The sequence below is a fragment of the Hypanus sabinus genome, chromosome 14, assembly GCF_030144855.1.
Source record: "Hypanus sabinus isolate sHypSab1 chromosome 14, sHypSab1.hap1, whole genome shotgun sequence".
Lineage (NCBI taxonomy): Eukaryota > Metazoa > Chordata > Chondrichthyes > Myliobatiformes > Dasyatidae > Hypanus > Hypanus sabinus.
Window position 1 is genome coordinate 70,085,501 of NC_082719.1, and position 13,749 is coordinate 70,099,249.

General features: G+C 39.6%; 1 protein-coding gene across 2 annotated transcripts; it reads right to left on the bottom strand.

Annotated features, from left to right (window-relative positions):
- Nucleotides 1-217: 217 nt before the first annotated feature.
- Nucleotides 218-11,506, bottom strand: LOC132404433 (granzyme K-like). Of its 2 annotated transcripts, none has more exons than XM_059988562.1 (5): nucleotides 11,444-11,506; nucleotides 8,610-8,769; nucleotides 3,156-3,309; nucleotides 1,857-2,126; nucleotides 218-499 (listed from the first exon to the last, which is right to left on the bottom strand). In XM_059988562.1, the coding sequence occupies exons 1-5, from the start codon at nucleotides 11,502-11,504 to the stop codon at nucleotides 323-325; spliced, it is 822 nt and encodes a 273-aa protein (XP_059844545.1). In that variant the 5' UTR covers nucleotides 11,505-11,506; the 3' UTR covers nucleotides 218-322. The 2 variants fall into 2 exon arrangements, with proteins under 2 accessions (XP_059844545.1, XP_059844546.1); XM_059988563.1 differs by having other exon boundaries at nucleotides 11,344-11,497.
- Between the last annotated feature and the right edge of the window lie 2,243 nt (nucleotides 11,507-13,749).

A 13,749-nucleotide genomic window follows, 5' to 3' on the forward strand; every position in this document is an offset into this window, starting at 1 on the left:
AATCAATCTGTGATATTTTAATGCAAATCCTAATTATCTCACAATCTAATTGCCTCCACTATCGACATCTCTATGGTGCAAAGCAAGTCACTGCTGCTAGTCCAAAATGTGACCTACATGTGGTTCAGTTCACTTTCATAACTTACATCAGTGGACAGGGTTTTCACAAGGCAAGGAATTTGATAATTATTGTTTTTTATTGCACTTTGCTGTAACATTTTATGCAAAACAGAAAAGGTAAGGATAGAGGCAAGCCGGCCCTCTAGGCCAATTAACTGAGCATCAGTGTAAGTAAAGCAGAGTGAAGCAGGATTGTGATAACTCAGTACAGCTCTTCGGCATTCTTCAGCGGACAACCAATTGTATCCTGAATCCAATCAATGTATTTCTTTGTTAGTAAAGTGTACACCCCAGGCTTTTTGGCAATTGCACATCCTGCGCCAAAGGACACAATCCCAGTATACATTTTGTCACATATCAAAGGGCCACCTGAATCACCCTGGAAGAGAGAGAAAAAGATGAAGGTGACAATTGAGCAGAATTAGCTAAAGTGACAGACTGCAAACTGTCAGTTTGACATCACATCACAATTCATTATCCGTGCCCAGCTGTACTGAGGATGTGTGAGTTTACTTTAGGAGCAAATGTAGGTAACTGGACTCACAAAGAGTCTTTTCATGGAATGTTTCCCATGGCCTGGATTGAGTTTATTCCTAAATTAGCCATTGTGTAGAAAACCGTCAGCCATCTGCAATCTGTACTTCAGTTTGACTTCAAATTCTGGTGGAATGTGGAAGTTCAGAATGAAACAGATGTCAAATGCTGGTGTAGCTGACCCTCCACTCTGCCACTCGACTCTCCACTGAACCCAGCTCGTGCATCTGGTCAGATTCACTTTGTACCCGACCCCCTGCTTTTCAGCAAGACTAGCTGACACAAGAACAGTAATCTCCTTCACTGAATGGAGTCACTGATCTGTGAAATAACTAAATAACGGGAAATGGTCTATTAAATTTATTTATTTTAACCTTTTTAATTATTTGCTATTATGTTCAGTTGTCTTTAAACAATTTTTATTAAATATGCTTGTGCAGTTTTTAATCATCTCTGGCATTTTTCACAGTGAACTGTTGAAGGCTGTCAGGATATTCATGGAGGCAAATCCTCAGGATCCAATTCCTGATTCTGCTCGGCGTCCCGAGCCTGGCCTGTCTCACAGGGCACCTCATGGGTACAGAGTGTCAGACAGACTGGTCCACTCTGTCCCAACTGGATGTTAGGATCAGACACAGCACTAGATCTAGCATGATCCTTATTTTCAAATTGACACGATTTAGAATAAATTCTCTTTACATTTTAGACATGTCAATATGTTACATTTCTCCGGATTGACTCTGTTATCTTGCATCTGCCCATTTCATCATCACACTGATGGTAGACAAAGTTTATTGGTAGAGAAATCATAGTGAGCTATGTTGACATCTAAATTCAGGGCCTAGATATGAGATTCTAGAAAATGCGAGAAAATTATTCCTCCATAATCAGCACATACTCATTTACTTATCTGATTTTTTTTTAATCCACTTGGGGATGTGGACATCGCCTGTAAGTGTAGCATTTATGGCCTAATCTAGTTTCCCTTAGCTTCCCTAGGTAATGCTGGACCACATTCTGAAGACTTTTTAATGCAACTGAGCAGCCTTTCAGAAAGCAGGTAAGAGTCAGTCACAATAACACTGAGGAAGGGTGGAATGTTTCAATCTGCAGAAGTCACCAGTAAATCACTGGGGTTTTTATACTTAATCCAATCGCTTGATAGAAATGTTACTGATAACACGGCTAGACATCATACTCACCTGACATGAATCTCCTCTGCCCTTGCTGTCACCAACACAGATCATGTCCTGGGTTATTTCAGGTGTATGATTGTAATAATCCATACTGTTGCATGTTCGGCGATCAATTACCTCGACCTCCACCTCTTGAAGTGTGTCAGAGTAATCGTTTATTTTTGTTTCTCCCCATCCTGCCACGGTGCACCTTGTTCCAGATTTCATGTCGGTGATTCCTCCTTTGGGAAGGTTGAGCACATTCACATACTGGTTGATTTTTGCATCAGTCTCGAGCTGTTGACACAAAAACACTGAATTCACGCATTTGTGATCCTAAAAGTGAAGGATATCTTGAATGATATCTTTTCTCTTGAAGAGGTTTGTTAGTTTATCTATTTAAATGTTTTGTTTTCCAGAATTCTGTACTTTGCAGATAACCTGCTTTGTTTTTCTTCAGATGATCAAAGGGACAGAGACTCAATTAAAAGTGACCAATATAATTAAATATCAATTACATTTCTTGTGATGGAATCCATAATTCATCATGATAATTGTGGTGTGGATGATGGTCATAAAGCACTGATCCTACTGTTCTTCACTCTAACTCTTTCTTTGTTCATGATGAAACTCCAATAAGTCAGACTTAGCAGCTGTCAGTCAAACTTTTAATTAAAGTTTATATTTAATTTAGTTTAAAGATGCAACACAGTAACAGGCTCTTCCAGCCACCCAATTATACTCATGTGCCCAATTACCTTATTAACCCTTTGTATGTCAAGGACAAGGTTAACTGTGATATTGCCCAGACTTAGAGAGCAGAAGTTCAAATTCAGTTCATTGTCATTCAATCGTACACATGTATTCAGCCAAACAAAACAACTTTCCTCCTGACCAAGGTCACAACACAGATCATATACTGTACCTCATACACATAACACATGAAGTAATATGACTACAATTAAATCAACAAATAATAAGTTGCATAGTTAAAAAGTAAACAGTATGTGCTACTGCGCTTCATAACTGATGAGACCTGGGTGGTGGCAGGGAGTTCAGTCATGTGACAGCCTAGGGGAAGAAGCTGTTTCTCATCCTCACAGTTCTTGTCGTATTTCTATAGAACCGCCTGCCTGACGGAAGGAAATCAAGGAGACTGTTGGATGGATGGGAGGAATCTTTGCCAATACTAATATTCTCCACAATCAATAATTCTCATCCAAGTCACAAAAGCCATTCAACAGTTGTTGTTCAGTAAAGTAAACATTGCTAATAAGCAAATTAAAGATTTTAAACACTGCGTAAGAATGAGAAAAAAATTCATACTTGCAGCAGCATGATGTCATCTTTCTTAGTCAGATTGTTGAATTTTGTAATGGGAATCTGTTTGATGATGCGCAGTCTTTGTTCACTTCTCACATGCTTTGAAAGAGAATGATCTCCTAGAACTGCTAGAAGAAACTGGCCTGATCCAATTGTTCTGTTACCAATCAAAAATCAAGATAATTAATTACACTTGCTCAAAAAATAGTTTACAGAAATTCATCAGGAAGCAAACTATCAAATAGTAAACTTTATGGAAATATACAATTCAGCAACATTATATTTGGTAGTTACTGTGCGAATTCCAAAAGCCAATCAGTGTCCAAGCAAGGGCCAAGACTGTACTCCTGATTGAAATTGTTTCAAAGTCGTTAGACAAGCTCATTGTAAATCACTCCTACGCTTACCTAGAGTGCTAAAGTCTAGTTGTGGACCCGGTATCACACAATCAGTTAACTCTTTATTAGGTACACCTGTACACCTGCCATCAATGCAAATATCTAATCAGCCAGTCGTGTGGCAGCAACTCAGTCCATAAAAGCCATGCAGACATGGCCAAGAGATTCAGTTGTTGTTTGGACTATATATATCTAAATGGGTAAGAAATGCGATCTAAGTGAATTTGACTGTGGAATAGTTGTTGGTAATTTACCTATGGTTTCTGCATCCTTAAAGATTTTACATAACCAAGGAGAAAGTATACTGGGAAAAGATTTTAAAAATTCTACTGTGTAACCACCCGACCAAGTGCTTTAGCTGAATTCATCAAAAAAATAGCCTCCTGTATATCTTCTTCCATAATAGAGGCATCTAATATTCAATTAATATTCATTGGGTGATAATTTCAGAATATTCAATTTCCTTAAAAATTCATACATTATAGTCATCAGGAGATTCTGATTGATATAGAAGTTATAAAATTCTTGAAAAGGTTTGTTTATCTGATCATGATCAACTGTCAGGGTACCATCTCCTTTACGAATCTTGATAATCTGGTATTTAATGGAAGCAGTTTTCAACTGATTAGCCAGTAATTTACCAGATTTATCACCACGTATAGAAAACTGGGTCTTAATTTTAATTAATTGATTTTCAATGGAGGAGGTTAAAAATAGACTATGCTCCATTTGAAGTTCAACTTTCTTTTTATAAAGCTCCTTACTAGCAGCAATAGAATATTTCTTATCAATTTCTTTCATCTTGTCAACCAGCATAAGTATTTCATTATTGATTCATTTTTTCACTCCAGCAGAATATGGAATAACTTATCCACGGATATATGCTTTAAAAGTGTTCCATTGTACCCCACTAGAAATTTCTTCTGTAAAGTTTTTTTTGAAGCCTCTATTTCCCTAATTCTTAAAAAAGATAAAGATCCTATTGAATGTTTGTTATATAGGCCTATATCCTCACTGAATGTGGATTTCAAGATTTTTCCTAAAATATTGTCAACCAGATTGGAGAATATATTGCCTCAAATTATCTCTGTTGACCAGACTGGATTTATTAAAAATCATTATTCATCTTTTAATATTAAGATATTAACTAATATAGTTTACATTCCCTCACCTAGAACTTCAGAATGTGCCATTTCACTGGATGCTGAGAAAGTGTTTGAATGGCCATACTTACTCAGTACACTTGAGAATTTTAATTTTAGTCCGACATTTATAGTTTGGATTAAATTGATATGCCATACCCCTTCGGCTTCGGTATTTACCAATAATCAAAGATCTCCCTTTTTTCAGTTGTTTCGTGGTACTAGGCAAGGTTGTCCTCTTAGCCCTTTATTATTTGATATTGATTTGGAATCTTTAACTATTGCTATTCGTGACTCACCTAACATCTTTGGCATTACCCATGGGAATGGGACATACAACCTATCATTATATGCAGATGACTTGTTACTATATGTTTCCAAACCTAGGAAATCCATTCCTACAGTTTTATCTCTGCTTGCTCAGTTTAGTAGCTTTTCTGGCTACAAACTAAATCTTAATAAGAGTGAACTCTTCCCATTAAATATGCAAGTTCCAATTTATAAACATTTACTATTCAGATTGGTCACAGACTATTTTACTTATTTGGGTGTTAAAACTGCTAAGCATTAGGATATATTTAAGGTTAATTTTTTACCTTTAATTGATCAGGTTAAACAATTGCTTACTGAATGGTTCCCATTCTCTTTATTACTGATTGGTCGAATAAATGCTACTAAGATGATTATTTTACCTAAATTTTAGGGACCGCACTTCCCTTTGTTCTTTCTAAATTAAATAACCAAATGGTTAATCCAATATTTAAATATACACTACAAATATTTCTGACACCTCCCTCTCCTTTCTAGATCTCTCTGTCTCTATCTCTGGAGACAGCCTATCCACCGATGTCTACTACAAACCAACTAACTCCCACAGCTACCTAGACTATTCCTCCTCCCACCCACTTCTCCTGCAAAAATGCTATCCCTTTTTCTTAATTCCTCCGCCTCTGCCGCATCTGCTCTCAGGAGGAGGCCTTTCATTCTAGGATAAAGGAGATGTCTTTCTTTTTTAAAGAAAGGGGCTTCCCTTCGTCCACTATCAACTCTGCCATCCATCACGTCTCCCGTATTTCACACACCTCTGTCCTCACCCCATCCCCCCGCTAACCCATCAGGGATACAATCCCCCTGGTCCTCACCTATTACCCTACTAGCCTACAGATCCAACGTATAATCCTCTGTAACTTCTGCCACCTCCTTTGTGATCCCACCACCAGCCACATCTTCCCCTCCCCCCCACTGTCGGCTTTCCGCAGGGATCGCTCCCTACGCGACTCCCTTGTCCATTCATCCCCCCCATCCCTCCCCATCGACCTCCCTCCGGACACTCATCCCTGCAAATGGAAGAAGTGCTACACCTGCCCCCACACTTCTTCCCTCACCACCATCCTAGGCCCTAGACAGTCCTTTCAGGTGAGGCACCACTTCACCTGCGAGTCACTAGGGTGATATACTGTATCCGGTGCTCCCGATGTGGCCGTTTATACATTGGGGAGACCCGCCGCAGACTGGGAGATCGTTTTGCCGAACACCAGCACTCAGTCCTCCAGCAGTGGCGGGATCTCCCTGTGGCCACACACTTCAATTCCACAGACCACTCCCACTCCGACATGTCTGTCCGTGGCCTCCTCTACTGTCAAGATGAGGCCACACGCAGGTTGATGGATCAATACCTTATCTCCCGCCTAGGTAGCCTCCTACCTGTCGGCATGAACATCCAACTCACAGACCTCCGTTGATATCCCTGCCCCCCCTTACCCCCATCCCTATCTATTATTTTATTCTGGTTCTCTTTCTCTCTCTTTCCCCCCCTCACTACAATCTCCCCCCAGCCCTACCTTTCTTTCTCTTTTATTTCCCATAATTCTCCAGCTTCCCCCTAGCCCATTTCCCTCCAGCCTATCACTTCCCAGCTCTCTACTTCATCCCTCCCCCCACTTCTTAGCCCCTCTCGACCATCCCATGTTACTTCACTCCTGATGAAGGGTTTCGGCCTGAAATGTCGTCACTACCTCCTCCCATAGATGCTGTCTGGCCTGCTGAGTTCTGCCAGCATTTTGTGTTCTTATTTATTTCCAGCATCTGCAGATTCACTCGTGTGACTACGAATATGGTTTCAATTTCGTAAATTTTTTGGCTTGAATAAATTTATTCTATCAAGCGCTGTTATATTTAATTTCTTTATTCAGCCCTCTGTTATGGATCAAGCCTTTCTGGTATGGAAAACGAAGGGTATAACATGTTTTCGTGACTTATTCTTGGATAATTGTTTCATGTCTTTTAAATGGTTGTCTAATAAATATAATCTGCCCAAGTCGCACTTTTAGACACTTACAAATTAGAAACGTATTGAATAATATGTTACATGCAAATTCATAACAAACTGATATCACGGAAAAAAAACTGGGTTTAAACCCTTATCAGAAGGATTTAATAGCAACTATTTATGATATGATTACGAAAATACAGCCAAGTGTATCAGATTAAATCAAGAATGAACGGGAAAAGGAACTTCAACTTTCCTTACCTACAGAGAAATGGGAGAGAAATTTTCAACTAGTTAACTCCTCCTCTTTATGTGCTGCACATGCGCTGATACAATTCAAGGTGGTGCATAAGGCCCACATGTCTAAAGACAAGCTAGCTCATTTTTCCTCCCATATAAATCCTGCCTGAGATAGATGTCATTCGGAGGTAGCCTCTTTGTCTCATATGTTCTGGTCTGGTCCTCTTTCGGAGAAATATTGTGAAGACATTTTTGATATTATTTCAACAGTTTGAAATTACTGCAATTCTTGGCTTACCAATGGTGGAACATAGTTATCTATCCTATTCAGCTCGTTGGATGATTGCATTTGTTACATTAATGGCCAGAAGATCCATTTTATTGAATTGGAAAGAGATTAATCCTCCTGCTACATTCCAATGGTTTCCCAAACTATATCTTGTTTAATTTTAGAAAAAAATCAGAAGTGTCACTTTTGACCCTTCAGTTAAATTCAAAGAGGCCATTTATTCAAAACTTTCATATGATGTAACTCGACCTTTTCTGAATCCCTTTTATTATCCTTAAATATTTGGACAGAGGAGCAAAGTTATTGACATTATTGATTGTATCTGATGTAATATAATAGCCCAGCTTTGTTTAGTTTAGTTTAATTTTTTTTATTTCCAATATTTTTATTATTTTTTTTCCATCATGTTTAATTACATCAAGAGTTTGGGAGGCTTAGTACATTGGTGTTATCTATAGCTTATTCTTGTATATACTGTTTTACAATATGTTCCCAATTTCTCTGTATTACTATTGTTATTATGCCTATGTATTTGAAAATTAATAAAAAGATTTAAAAAGAAAGAATGGTTGTTGGTGCCAGATGGGATGGTTTGAGTATCTGCTGGTCTACTGGGATTTTCGGGTAAAACATTCTCTAGCTTTTACAGAGAATGGTGTGATAAAGAAGAAAAAGCATCCAGTGAGCAGAAGTTCTGCAGCAAAAATGCTTTGTTGATGAGAGAGGGAAGATGAGAATGGCCAGACCGGTTCAAGCAGACAGGAAGTCGACAGTAACTCAAATAAGCACGTGTTACAACAGTGGTGTTCAGAAGAGCATCTCTGAACTCACAGTATGTCAAACCTTGAAGTAGACAGGTTACAGCAGGAGAAGACCATGAACAGACACTCAGTGGCCACTTTAATAGCTACAGGAGGTACCTAATAATGTGGCCACTGAGTATATATCTGACCATTCAAACTGACACTTGCTAATAAAAATAAATGCCAATAGTACGATGATAAATATATTAATGAATTTGTGACAACAGTGTAAAAGTAATTATATTATGAAAGCTAGGATTGGGAGCTAAGCACTTAATCACAAAAAATTTTTTTATTCATACAACACGTAGCTTACTTTTCACAGTGTGCTGCAGTTAGTACCCAGTTTGGTCTGATCAAAGCGCCTCCGCAATAGGGAACATACATATTGTTCCCGATATATAGTTGGAGAGATGCCATATAAGGTCTTGAATGCGGTTTGACTTCATGACCTCCAATAATTTTAGCTCCGGGATCTGCAATAGATAGAAGATACTGACATTTTATTTTACATACATGTTTATTCACACACAGGATGTGAACATCACTGACAATGCCAGCAACTATTAGCCATTCCTAATTACCCTTGACAGGGGTAACCCTAGAGTAGTTGTACCATGGCCTTGCACAGCAATTTGATTGTACAAGAGTGTAAGAAGGTGCAGAGAGTAATGGACTCAGCCCAATATGGCACTGGATCGATCGCTGTAGAAAGCGGGGGGTGGGGAGAGGTAAAGATATGATTAGTGGTAGGTTTCCTATACAGATGGTGTACATTGCGGAGGATAATGTGTTGGATGCAGAGACTGATGGGTGAGTAGGCAAGGACAAGAGGAACTCTATCACTATTACGGCAGAGGGAAGATGGAGTGAGTGTAGATGTACAGGAAATGGAGGAGATTCGGGTGAGGGGAGCATCAATAGTAGAGGGAGAGAAACCTAAAATCATCCCGGGAATAGATGTGTCAAAGATGTTAGAGGGAATTTGGGGATTAGCACATTTGCGCTTAATGAATGACTTTGGTTACAAGTGTCCGTATCTGAATATGTATTGTGGATTTAATTTGGAGAGCATCTCTGAACAATGGGTTCATAAAAGTCATGAATCCCAGACTAGACAATGTTGATAAAAATTCATTAAAATCAGATGTCTGTGGTGTGCACACAAATCAGGAGATGTGAAGTTTGTGTGTAGTTTCAAAGAAAGTATTGTCCATACATTGTAAATATAAAGTTGTCCTTTGATGTTGAGCACATAAAATATTGAGCTCCATGTTGGGCCAGGAGATCTTTCGACCAAAAGCGTCTCCGAATGATGCCTGCCGCACCTTGTTTTGTCGAATAAGGAAGCTGCTTTGTATCTACCAGTAATTTTCTCCAGCGATTTCATTCACGCAACAACATTTGGTGTCAGGAGTGGGATACCTTCCTGACCCATCGTGTGCCCAGTGACTTTAGCAGTCTGACTGGGTGAGTATTTTAAAAAAAAAAAAAAAGAAATAGCATTTACACTTGGATCTGTTCAGGTCGGTGGTACACTGGAACATGAGAAATCATGAACTGAACCGGTAGGCATAAATGTGGTGTGTGTGTGTGCATGTTTGTTTACATAAGAGACAAAACTTTGCATGTTAATTTGGTGTGACAAAGCCATCAGTTGTGAAGGGTGGTTACTGACAGTTCATGACACCAGAGTGGGGACGTGCAAACTCATTCGTTTGTCGAGCTGTATTTTACCGTAGACATTTTGCGAGTGTGATGTCAAGGAATACAGCAGACGTCATGTGTTCAGGTACTCAAAAGTGGCAGATTGCAGAGTACATATTCTGCGGTTTTAAGGAAGAGCTGTTTAGCTGGTACCTGTCATTTCTATTTCGCATAGTGTGGGAATTATTGTGGAGATATTTCAGGGGGAGGTTCACCAGATGCACACTAAAGTTATACACATGTTGGTAAAAGCGAAGTGCCCAAGCAATACGTGGAACCGTCTGGCCCAGGGGGTGCGTGATGGTCCATGGGCAACTACTGGGAACGCCCAACAATGAAGAAAGATATTGCTCTTTTAAAGGGGAAGTTAGGCAGCGACTGGGGGGAGCTGGGAATAACCGGGGAACGATAATGGCAGTAAGCTGATGAGACAGTCATAGAAGCATAGAAAACCTACAGCACGATACAGGCCCTTTGGCCCACAAAGCTGTGCCGAACATGTCCTTACCTTGGAACTACCTAGGTTTTACCCATATCCCTCTATTTTTGTAAGCTGCATGTGGCCATCCAGGAGTCTCTTAAAAGATAATATCATTTCCACCTCCATCACCACCGCCAGCAACCCATCCCATACACTCACCACTCTCTGCGTAAAAAACTTACCCCTGAAATCTCCTCTGTACCTACTTCCAAGCACCTTAAAACTATCCCCTCTGATGCTAGCCCTGGGGAAAAGTCTCTGACTAACTACACAATTGATGCCTCTCATTGCCTTGTACACCTCTATCAGGTCACTTCTCATCCTCTGTTGCTCCAAGGAGAAAAGGCTGAGTTCACACAACCTATTCTCATAAAGCATGCTCCCCAATCCAGGCAACATCCTTGTAAATCTCCTCTGCACCCTTTCTATGGTTTCCACGTCTGTCCTGTAGTGAGGTGACCAGAATTGAGCACATTACTCCAAGTGGGGTCTGACCAGTACCCTACATAGCTGCAAAATTAAATTCAACAGCTTCTCCTTAATCCTCAAGATAATAGTAATTAGTTAAAATTAAATATTATGAAGTAGATTTGCAGGAAAAATTGATAGCAGTACAAGGAGACACAAGAAACAGCAGATGCCACGGGCTGGAGAAACAATAAGCCGACACTTCTACAATTTCCTTCCCTCCATAGATGCTGCTTGGCATGTTGCTCATTGAAATTTTGTAACCACATTTTATATAGTTGTCCTCTCCAAATGAGAAATAAAATTACAAGGAAAAACAATAAAGTAGAGATCTATTGGCATATATATAAGATAAATATTAATGTCGCTAAAACAGTCAATGTACAGTACTTACCATAAACCACGCTTATAATGTGCAGCATAAATTAAATATAATTAAAATAAATGCTTTCATGAATGGAAAGCATTTAAGTATTCCTTATTTTGCTACTTACACGCTGGAGCTAGGAAGATGACAATTAACAAAACAAGTGGATTGTACAGTGAAGGATTCATTGTTGTTTCTTCTGTGTTAACACCAAAGTTATTGAATTTATAGTGAAATTGGAGGGAAGTGGTTTATTTATTTCAGTGTCCCACCAACACCCTAAACCAATATTGAACGTGAAGATTTGCAAATTTTGCAAGATTTGCAGACTCTTAGGCCGAGCACTTGGCATGCCGAACAACAGCCGATTATAGAACTCCAAGAGCAGGTCCCATTCCGACAAAGAACCATAGTCAGCGTTAACTCCAGGTCAGGGTCTTCAAAAGAACTCTGAAAAAGTGAAATAAAGATATTAAACAAGTGTTTCTGAAGATGCAAGCAAAGCAGTTGCCGTTTAGCACCATTATCACTCCTCTCCTCTCTGTCTTCATTATTCAAGACAGAATAACTGATGTCAAGATTAAGAAGGCTGTATTTGTTGTTCAACAATTTTAACAGGCATTCAATGACAGTCAATTCTTCAGTTCTTCAGTCAATTTGAAGAACTTCAACATTTCAGCCACTCTTTGCTTTCTATTAGCAAGCCAGTTCTGGATCCACCAAGCAATGTCCCCTTGGATCCCATGCCTTCTTACTTTCTCAATAAGCCTTGCATGGTGTATCTTGTCAAATGCCTTGCTGAAATCCATATACACTACATCTACTGCTCTACCTTCATCAATGTGTTTAGTCACATCCTCAAAAATCAATCAGGCTTATAAGGCATGGCCTGACTTTCACAAAGCCATTCTGACTGTTCCTAATCATATTATGCCTCTCCAAATGTTCATAAATCCTGCCTCTCAGGATCTTTTCCATCAACTTAACAACCACTGAAGTAAGACTTACTGGCTGATAATTTCCTGAGTTATCCCTACTCCCTCTCTTAAATAAGGGAACAACATCTGCAACCCTCCAATCCTCCAGAACCTTTCTTGTCCTCATTGATGATGCAAAGATTATCGCCAGAGGCTCAGCAATCTTCTCCCTCGCTTCCCACAGTAGCCTGGGATACATCCCGTCCGTCCAGGTGACTGATCCAACTTGATGCTTTCCAAAAGCTCCAGCACATCCTCTTCTTTAATATCTACATGCTCAAGCCTTTCAGTCTGCTGCAAGTCATCCCAACAATCATCAAGATCCTTTTCCGCAGTGAATACTGAAACAAATTATTTATTCAGTATCTCTGCTCCTGTTCCGTACATACTTTTCCAGTGTCACACTTGATTGGTCTTATTCTCTCATGTCTTATCCTCTTGCTCTTCACATACTTGGGGTTTTCCTCAGTCCTGTGTGCCAAGGCCTTCTCATGTTCCCTACTGTCTCTCCTAATTTCATTCTTGAGCTCCTTCCTGCTAGCCTTATAATCATCTAGATTCCTATCGTTACCTAGTTTTTTTTAACTTTTCGTAAGCTCTTCTTTTCATTTGCCACAGTTCTTCTGTAGGTTTTCCCTGTGGACATCTGCTTCCAATTTATGCTTCCAAGTTCCTGCCTCATAGCCTTATATTTCCCCCTTATTCCAAATAAACATTTCCCTATCTTGTCTGTTCCTATTCCTCTCCAATGCAATGGTGAAGGAGATAGAATTGTGATCACTATCTCCAAAATGCTCTCCCAATGAGAGACCTGGCACCTGACCAAGTTCATTTCCCAATACCAGATCAAATACAGCCTCTCTTCTTGTAGGCTTATCTACATATTGTGTCAAGAAACCTTTGTGAACACACCTAACAAACTCCACACCATCTAAATCCCCCACTCTAGGGAGATGCCAATCAATATCTGGGAAATTAAAATCTCCCACAACAACAACCCTGTTATTATTACTTCTTTCCAGAATCTGTCTCCTATCTGCTCCTCGATGTCCCTGTTACTATTGGTTGGTCTATGAAAACACCCAGTAAAGTTATTGCCCCTTTCTTGTTTCTGACCTCCACCCACAATGGCTCTGTAGACAATCCCTCCATGACATCCTACTTTTCAGCAGCTGTGACACAATCTCTAATTAGCAATGCCACACCCACACCTTTTTGCCTCCCTCTCTGCTCTTTCTGAAACATCTAAAGCCTGGTACTCTATAATGAAGGCTGGTTGCTGAGCTGAATAACATAGAATAGAAAAGATATTGGCAAAAAATAGATGGGGAGGGATTTAAGTTAACAGAGACCGCAGGTTCCACAATTTTAGAAAACCTAGCACATTTATTTATCAACATAGTCCCCTCCTACATTTTCACACTTAGTCCAGCAGTCGTGGAGCATACGGATCTTG